This window comes from Sinocyclocheilus anshuiensis, unplaced genomic scaffold (genome assembly GCF_001515605.1).
Source record: "Sinocyclocheilus anshuiensis isolate Anshui unplaced genomic scaffold, SAMN03320099.WGS_v1.1 scaffold392, whole genome shotgun sequence".
NCBI lineage: Eukaryota > Metazoa > Chordata > Actinopteri > Cypriniformes > Cyprinidae > Sinocyclocheilus > Sinocyclocheilus anshuiensis.
In genome coordinates, this window is record NW_015557091.1 from 1,123,401 (window position 1) to 1,133,465 (window position 10,065).

The 10,065-nt window shown below is 39.0% G+C and overlaps 1 protein-coding gene across 1 annotated transcript; it reads left to right on the forward strand.

The window, feature by feature from the left end:
- The first annotated feature begins 802 nt into the window (after window positions 1-802).
- On the forward strand, window positions 803-8,831 carry LOC107677166 (protein FAM171A2-like). Its single transcript, XM_016471953.1, has 8 exons — window positions 803-1,041; window positions 1,679-1,906; window positions 2,994-3,086; window positions 3,603-3,755; window positions 3,905-4,084; window positions 4,274-4,387; window positions 4,500-4,626; window positions 4,866-8,831. Exons 1-8 carry the CDS (start codon window positions 945-947, stop codon window positions 6,430-6,432), a joined length of 2,559 nt encoding a protein of 852 aa, XP_016327439.1. The 5' UTR covers window positions 803-944; the 3' UTR covers window positions 6,433-8,831.
- Window positions 8,832-10,065: the final 1,234 nt, after the last annotated feature.

Below are 10,065 nucleotides of genomic sequence, written 5' to 3' on the forward strand. Positions count from 1 at the left end.
AAGTGAAAAGCTGCGTGTTTGTAAGAAACAAATCCATCATTAAGGCTTTTTAACTTTAAGCCATCACTTCTGGCTAAAATACGAGTCCAATAACGCTTCCTCCAGTGAAAAAGTCCATCCCCTGTTGTCCTCTCACATCAAAATCCACCGACATATTTGTTTAGATTGTTTTGGACTGTTTTTGCTTGTAAACGTTGCTTGATCTATGCATATTTCTCTCCTGAATAAGACATTTTCACTGGAGAAAGCAATATAATGGATAGAGGACGAAGCTACGATTTAAAGTGAAAACGTCTTAATAATGGATTTGTTTCTTAAAAACACGCAGCTTTTCACTTCACAATATGTTAATTGATGGACTGGAGTGGTGTGGATTACTTGTGGATTATTGTGATGTTTTTATCAGCTGTTTGGACTCTCATTCTGACGGCACCCATTCACTGCAGAGGATCCATTGGTGAGCAAGTGATGTAATGTTAAATTTCTCCAAATCTGTTCTGTTGAAGAAACAAACTCATCTACATGTTAAATGGCCCGAGGGTGAGGAAATTTTAAGCAAATTTTACATTTCAGATAAACTATTCCTTTAAGAAAGTTTTGAATTAGGCGTTTGAAACCAAAAAAAGATGAATTTTGTGTTATTGGATTTTGACTCAAACCCTTATAGTTACTGAAATGAAGTCCAACTTTCCGCGGTCTTCTCTATATGTAATCAGAACAGATTCCCAAAACAAACAGTAGATAGGCCTACTACAAATTTGCTGTAGGTTTATTTAAATGTTTGTCCACGCGAGGCCGCTGTTTTTCCTCTTCCACTGACAATGAGAGGCGGCAGCAGCGCAGCATCCCGCATCACACTGAAGGATGCTGGCAACCATGTCTGAAAAAACACACACACGTCCACATATGGCCGACGAGGTGAAAACAGCGATGTAGCTTTGAAGATGCCATCCTTTTTCGTCTCTCGTTTTCTCTTCTTTATATTTTTTTCCGGTTTTAAAGGGACAGCTGGTAAATCGATCCCTGAAAGGGAAGCTCTCGGTGAGTAGAGAATAAAGGGGCGCATAGCGGGTCTGGATGAGGGAGCGGTGGTCTATTTTATGCCCAAAACATCGAGCAAGCGAGCCAAATGCTACTGCAAAAACGTATTATTTATATGCATCGGTCTATGTTTGCTGAATGCAAATTCTGAAATGCAGATTTTGACGAATGTTACTCAAAATGCATCGCATGGCTTTATAGACAGAAAACAGTAAGTGCACATTATTGGAATATCGGCCTTTATAAATTCATTACCAGTCTGACATTCTCAAGCTATTGGCTGCATTAAAAAAAGCACATTTAAGCTTTTGTGTGTCTATCAATTATACAAATCTAAGATTTGCTGAGGCCCACTGACTGCTGATTATGAATGTGCTAATTTATTACTTTAGCTGTCTATATTGTTTCAGAGTGAGTTTTGAATGCTAAATGAAAGCTACCTCATATTCTTTTTTATGAGAACCATGCCGTTATCCGTGTTAAAAAATCTAAGATATTTCTATATGCATTTGGTCTTTTAGTGTGCCATATATCTGGTTATAATTGAGGTTTCTTATTATTGACTTCTTGTTTCTGAATCTAAACGTGTCAGAAGATGTTCTTGCTAGGTCATATGAACTTGTTTTATCTCTCTCAGAGGTGCAGGTGAGGGTCCAGGTGTTTGACAGCGGTGATCTTTCACCCCTGGTCAACGCTGCTATTGCTGTTCGTGGTAACCAGACTCTGCTGGCACAAAGCAAAGCAGGCAGTGATGGCGTGCAGGTCGTCAGCTTCCTGTACCGCACGGGAACATGGGTAATCATTACAGCATCTCAGAGAGATTACCTCACCAGCTCAGTGCCATGGCACGCCAGCCGTTTACCCTGTGAGTAAACATTAATGTGAACTGTATAAATTGTGCATTATATATAAGTTGCATCTTGTTCGGAATCTGACATTTTTCTTCATTTTGTATCATAAATTCTTTGTTTTCAATGTTTCAAAATCAGAGCCGATCCTCCTTATACGCAAAATACGCAAGCTGCGTAGGGCCCCCGAAACACCAGGGTGCCCCCTTGCTCTCAAAGATGATTTAATTTTAGTTTCGTTTTTGAATTTGGCCAGCAGTTATGAAAACATGAATGATAATTTCTTTTAATGCGGTGTGCTGTCGCTCTTTCTACGTAAAAATCAGTCAAATCATGTAATGTGAATGTCGTACAGTCTTGCTCGAGACTAAAAAAACAAGTTGAAAGCTTACCGAGCCACGGAAGATACTGATTGAAGAGTCTATCTTTTTGACAACCTGATTTCTTTGTTAGCTCAGGTTTTGTTTTTCTTGTAGGCCTCATTGATCTGAGCTCATTGATCTGAGCTTATGCATCTCATGCATGAAAAAAGCATTATTTGTGGATAATTTTGGCAATGTTTTCTCAAAAACTGAGGTGTATAAGCTAAGATCTGACTGCCTATGATCAGTCAGTTCCAAAAAGAAATGCAAAGCCTGTGCTAATTGGTAAAAAGAAAGTTGATACAAAGACTGAATCCAACATCTGATAATAATATAGGTTAACAAGAAATTTATAAGCATTTATTTGTAGGCCAGTAATTTTTGGCCGGGAACATCAACTGTAACAAGGTTGAAAAATTAACAAATTTTTTTGGGGGAAGTTATTATACACTGTGTGACCAAAGACAATTTTAGTCCAATCCGATAACATTAACTACCATTTTCGGGAAAAAGAAAATCCTCTCTGGACCAAACTGACCAGAACACAACATGAGGGTTAAACAATAGGGGAAAAAAAAAAGCAGACTTTCTCAGACTTTTTATACTATTGTCACATCGACCATTTCTGATATAAGTGAAGTTTATAATGACATACTTTAACATGCTGTTCTCTCTATGGCATAACAGACATTTATGCCTATTTTAATTTACTACCTTTTTAACACATCTCTGTCTCGTTTAGTATATGCCTCTGTCAGTCTTTACCTGATGGCCCAGAAGCCCGGCACACTGATCCTATATGATGATGTCATCCAGGTGTTTCATGGCTCCCCAAGTAAGAAAACATCAATGACTTTTAAAACAACTTTATATACAGACATACACACACACATACATAGATGTAAACGCATCTATTGTAAGGCAATCAGTGACGTGCCTCGGAGAGGCTTACATTTCACAAAATAACAGAACATAGAAAGTGTATTGCCTAAGTGGCAACCAAGCTACATAGTGGAATCATTGCATTACATTTAGACATTTAACAGATGCTTTTATCCAAAGCAAAGATACCCTACACACATAGGAAACTGGCATAAAGGCATTTCTATTCCAGAATACACTCATTGGTTCCCAAGCTTAAGAATTCAATCTATTAATCAATCAGAATAATGTTGGTTTCCGCAAAATGTTACATATCCATTAAAAAAATTCCACCACAAATACAAAAAAAAAACATTTAGGCATATTTAATTAACTGAATTTGATTGTGTAGCAAATTAGTTAATCTCTCTAAAAAGGTAGTATGGTAATGTTTCTTGCACTTAATTTCTTTTACGGTTTTAACCTTCAGGTGGGCGGAGCCAGCCATGGCTGCAGGTTCCAAGGCGGAGCCTACAGTTTAACTCCTCCTACACAGAACTGACTGCAGTTTTAACAACAGCCAGAGAGCAGAATGAAATTAACTCATTCCCTTACCCACTCGCTCTGGAACCAAACAACACAGGTCCAAAAACCATTAGAATCTTTCAATATAAAGATATTTAAATATTTGAACCATAATAAATGCTCCGTACAAAGAGACTTGTATATAAGAGAGTCTTGCTATATGAAATAGAGCTATAGATAATATAGTATATTTATAATGGTTTTAAGGAGGAGAGAATGGCTGGACGGACCTGACAACAATAGCAGCAGTCAGTGCACAACTGTTTGACCGTGAGGGTCGAGCGGTTGAGGTCAGCGAGCCAGTTCACATCTCTGTGCCTCTGCCTTCTGATACTCACATACGATCTGCCACCAGCATACCCGTATGGATGTACGACACCAAGACAGGTACTCACAATGCTTGAAAGCATGCTTTTATTTAGCAAAAGTAGAGTGTGTAACTATACAAATAAAAAACGATAATGTATTGTCCCATCTGTGACAATGGAAGTGCCAAAGAAAGTCCTGCTTAATCCCAGTCAATACTAGCTCTTCACTTTGGAAATGCGGTAGGAATGCTATGTGTTTGTTCTCTAGGACTATGGGTACGAAACGGAACAGGATTTATCACTCGAGAGGGATCGCAGCTTACGTGGGTCTTCACTGCCTCCCAACTTGGCTACTGGATTGCAGCTTTCCGTTCTTCAGCAGGTAACATACTCAAATGCAACTGCACTGGTACATGCCACAATATACACACTTGTACCTCAACAAACATGGAAACGTGCACAAATGCTGATCGTGCTTTGTATTTGAACACTAGGCTCAGGTTTGTCTTACCCAGGCCTGAGGGACATCACAGCCTACCACACCTTCTTCCTGCTGTCCATCTTGGGATCACTTGCTCTGTTGGTATTAGTCTTGCTCTGTGTCCTACTCTATTATTGCAGGTGTGTACTAGTTTGTCTAAATTATGTGTAATTAGAAGCAACATAGGCTCATTGGAAAGACATGCGTCTATTTTGAATGTGACATTTCACTTCGAAAGTTGTTTGAAATGTGCAAAAAGCAACATAATACCATTTTTTTCCATCTGAGCTTGGGTTGATTATAAGATATATTTCACAAGGTTACAGTAAATGACTGTTTCTGAGAGTGCTTTTCCTAAATATCATCATCTATTTTCTAGACGAAGATGTCTGAAGCCCCGACGGCAGCAGAAACAGGTTCAAGCTCCATCTGCTTTGAACGGATCCAAGCGGGACCAAGGCACCTCCATGTCCCATTTGAACTTCATCTGTGGTGGCCATGTTGAATCTGCTGCCTCCAATGGCAACTTAGATGCCAACAAATCCGAGGGATCCCCATCCCATGCCTTTAAGAGTGCTCGGGATGAGTTTACCAGGCACATTCCTGCCCACAAGCTTCGGCACTCCTCTAAGACCAAGCAGTCCAAAGGAGCCCAAAAGAATGCAGAGAGTTTCCCCATGAAGGTACATCGATCCACGGATACCAGCAATCTGGATAGCAATCTTCTACATGATGAATATGGACGCAACTATAGCCCTGACGACAAGGATCACGACTATCGCCGGAGGCACGTTGTCAATGATAACCGTGGCTACACATCCGACCCACCTTCTCCACCAACTGTTGACAAGCCACCGGAGTATTCGCAGGTTTTGCAAGGGCCGGATCACCTTGCTCGCCCAACGTCGCTTAACACGCAACCAGGTCAGATTATATTCTGCAGCTCACTGGATCAGATGAAGGAGAACATGTACCGTTCTATGGTACCCACTCTTGTGATCCCGGCCCACTACATGAGGCTTTCGTCCGAGTTTGGTGCCACAGATCAGGGTAAAGATGGGTTGAACCAAGCGGACCGAGATGGACAGAGTTTGCAAGGTACAAGCAGTGGGATTCAAGGCCAAAACCATCAAGGCCAGACCCCTGGTTCAGGCCATACAGAAGCCCAACAAGGTGATTCTCCAGCAGGCTCTGATGAGAGTGTTTGGCCCCCCGGTGGACCACCAGCACCAGTTCACTTCCCTGTTTTGTTCAATGACTCCACCATCTCCCAGATGAACGGGGAGCTGCAAGCACTTACGGAGAAGAAGCTTCTGGAACTGGGGGTGAAGCAACACCCTCGTGCTTGGTTTATATCACTCGACGGACGAGCCAACGCTCACGTGCGCCACTCCTACATAGATGTAGGTGCCGATCTCAGCCACAGTGGAACACATAGTGGCAACCACAGCGCCCAAAGCACGTTGAGCGCCCCTGCCGAGAGTAGTAAAGACCGAAACGTAGATACAAGTCTCCAAGATACCCAACATGAGCGCAAGTCCGCATCCAGTCACAAGAACAAAGAGGAACACCACGGAAGCAGACGCAAGGGCCATGGAGGAAGTAGCTCCAGCAGTACAAGTGGTGGGAAACACTACTCCAAACCAACCTACCATGGCCCTCTGGACCTAAGTGGAGGAGTGAGCCGCATGGGGGCCAGTTCTCCACTGGAAAACCCTTTGACCCCTCTTTTGGATGACGGTCCCGAGGAACCCAGGTGGTCTTCAATGCCGAGAAGGGGTCGAAGCCGGGGGAACAGCTCACGTAGTAGCAACAGCGAAACGCAACGTGACTCTGTCACCAGCCCAGAAGATGACAATGACCTCGATGACAAGGATGAGAACAAGAAAAGTCCCTGGCAGCGCATTGAAGAGCGTCCCCTCATGGTGTTTCATGCCAAGAAGTAGAGCAAGAAATCAATCCCAGCAGCTGCCTTGAATAATTGGACAAACTAGAGATGTGTTCAAATTGATAATGACTGTTTTACAAATGTCACCCAATGATATTTTCACGGGCTGACTATTTGTGTTGTTATAATTTAATAGACGTTTCCAAAATGATTGTCATGCTTTTGGATTATTTTGGCTTTCTATGACAATATATTTTCACTGATCAATTTGAATGCATCTCAGGGGTCAAAGAACTCAAATTTGGTGGCATCATACCATCTTAGTGTTTTGCACACCAAGAATCACATTAAATTCAAGAACTAGTTATAGTGAAAAGAACGCCATTGCAGATGGAGGAATACAAGATACCAAACAACAGGGCGAGTGCATTAATATAAAGCACAACTCAACAACACAATATGCTGGTCTACAAGAGGAAGACTTTGTCTTACAGTCTTTCTATTTCCAAGCCAATCAAACTCTTACAAACAACTGCATCCAAAAGTACCCAAGTACCGTTTCACTCTCAATGGCTTTGTGATCGACTTTTTGAATGGATGGATTTCGCTAAAGCTTGAGTCTTCAATATGTTGGATCAAGGACTTGATGTTTTCAGAAACTTCACATTAAACTTTTAGAGACCCATTTTCTTATGTTCCGATGCAGTATATTCCTTGGTATCTCTTCCTAACTTGCTCGTTCTTCCTTCAATATTCATTATTTTGATGTCATTTCCTCAATCTTTCATACTAACTTTATGTGTTATGTGCATTGCCAATCTGAAATTTACAGTTCAGATTTCAAACATTCCAGATTTTTTACCGTTAGTCCTTAAGTAGATGAATTAAAATTAAATTAACAAGGCTCAATGTTCACATTTATGTGTGATGTGATGTTATAGCAATTTTGAAGTCATTACACAATGCATTTTCGATTTATTGTATTATATGTTATGCAGATTTGTATAGGAAAAGCTGATTCCAAATTAAGTTACTCTTCCCCAAGGACCCCAATTTCACTTACAATGAAAAAGCATCGACTGTAATACAGTAGATATTAATGTACATTAGCATTTTCAGTCCGCTTTTCATTTGTTTTAAAAGAGCCATTAGCATTTTGTGCATATGTATGATAGCCTATATGTGGATGAGATAACTAGTATAGGACAACAGATTTTTTTATGCCTACAAATTAAAATAGACACTATCAAAGCATGAAGATGGATATTAGATGCATCTGATACTGATGCCTGATGGGAAGAAATTTGCCAAAATGTTTAATTAAATATTATATACGAGTTTACAGGCCAGTGTTTGGCCAATGTATTTCCATCCAAACTTTTCCAACGCTGTTAATATTCACATTGTCTGCATTGCATTGACTGTGACAAAAGTCTGACTTGGATCATTTTAATAAGCCATTCAAATATTAAAAGCTAATAATTTATGACACTTCTCAATTGTACTTTTAGCTATTTACTTTACTTTATTTTTCTCATGTTTACCATTATTAAATCAAGCACAAGTCATGTCATTTTTAAAGCAACATTTTATGAATAATTAAGACAAATTTACAGGGTACTGTAAGGAGCATGAAGCCTGAGACACTGAACTATTTGACGACTATCAAGCATAATACAAAGAGACTTTTACTAAAATAGCGCTGCTCATGCTGATCTGGTGCCAATCACATGTAGAGCAGTGATTAACGCTGTCTCTTGTGATGATTGTCAACTAACTATAAATGATACCACGGTTGCAACATGTCTCGTGTCATTTGTTTTGCAACCCTTCATAACTTCCTTATAATAACTGAAACAAAAATAACTGGAGCTGAGATTAAGTACTGGATTGTCTTTTACAAAGTTGGCGATTAAGAGTAGGAGTTAACATCTAGCATAAACTGTAGTTGTGGAATTCTCCAGAGGATTTTAGTACGTTTTATATTATATACTAGGTGCTGACACCTTTAAACCCTACATACAGTCTCAATGTCTAAAAACTGACCCGTAATTTAACTGATTTTAGATTTGCACACTCTTTTTAGCGCGAGTTTCACTCAAACTTACTAGAACTGAAATCAAAGCCATTCTCTTCCTCTATCTGTTTATTTTGTTCACAGCCTGTGGGCAATTTACACAGGAAATATCAATATGCCGTTGTCAATGTACATTTATTATGTGATGTGGTGCTCTGAATTTCCCTCTGTACTGTGTAAATATTTCTCTCTTTGACTGAATATGAACATGACTCTGATGATATTATGTTGTTTCCATTGTGCACAACAGCTTTGCTTAATTGTTCGAAAATCATGTCAGATGGAACTTTTGTAATTTTATAATTTGTTCATAATATCCTAGAAGAATAAAAAAAAATCATTTGTGAAATTGTGAATGGTTTCACTTCTGACGTGCCCAAAAGTCATGTGCTGTACAATAAAGAAATTCCATTTCTTGTGGGGTTTTCCTTAATTTCTGTTTTTATTAAAAACAAAACTCAAAGTAGGAATCCTGAATCTTTTTAACCCATGGAATATTGCAAATGTAAACATAATTTTCAATCTTTTGTAAGTATTAATATTTTAGAATTTTTAGTAGGCATTTTTAAAACTTGTACCGGTCACATATAATAACAAAAGACATTATAAAGAAAAATTGCATTGATGCAACAAGTTATTTAGCAAGGAAAAATTATACATAAAACATATTAAAAGAGTGAATTCACTTTAATGACATCTGACATTACCTGTAGACCAGATATTACCTACAGGCAATTCACATGCTTTTTTGCACTAAAGTCTGGCATGATCTGGGTGATGTTTGATTCATAAAATAATTTTAAAAAGGAAGAAATCAAGGAAAAAATGCATATACTTAATCAAATATACAAGTTTAAACTTCAATTAAAACCACAATTAAGAGACCATTATTAGATGTGTTATCATAGACCAGGTCTGAAAATGACTTAGGAGGACCCCTGGCCTACAAAGTTATATACTTTTCTACCTTTTTTTTTTTTTTTTATCCCTAAAGGGTGCATATTAGTACCTAAAATGATACATATTAGTATCTTTGTACTTGACTGTAGAGTTTCTAGCTCTAGCTAATTAAACATGGTCAAACTTACTAACAAAAGCCTTTATGCTCACTTGAGGCAAACAAGATTCCTTCCAAACATTGTTTGTTTTTAACCTCTAGGTCACACCAGAAGTGCCATAAGAAAACTGTACATTGCTTTGGATATAATCATGAACTAAATGTCAAAATAGTGCAAGGATGTTCAATACAGCCTCTTGGAAATCTACCATTTCTACTCTTACTCTAAAATACCGGTCTGCCATTGCACAAATACCAACGATGACATTAAACTAGTTTGTTGGTTCAGGCAGGCGTTAAGCAATCGTTATAAATGGGAGAAAATGTAGACTTTCACTTAAAATCGTATACATTCCTATCTTTCTTTATGAAAGATAATCAGCGTTTGCTGAACACCCAGAATTAGCTGTACATACCACGCAGCAGATTTGAAGTTGCGCTCCAGGCCGCGTGGCGGCGCTGATTTGACGCGTTAGATTCGTTTACAAAGAGGAGGAAGAGAAACATTGCAAGTGCACGCAGGTCAATGTGATGTACACAAATAATGGGAATATATT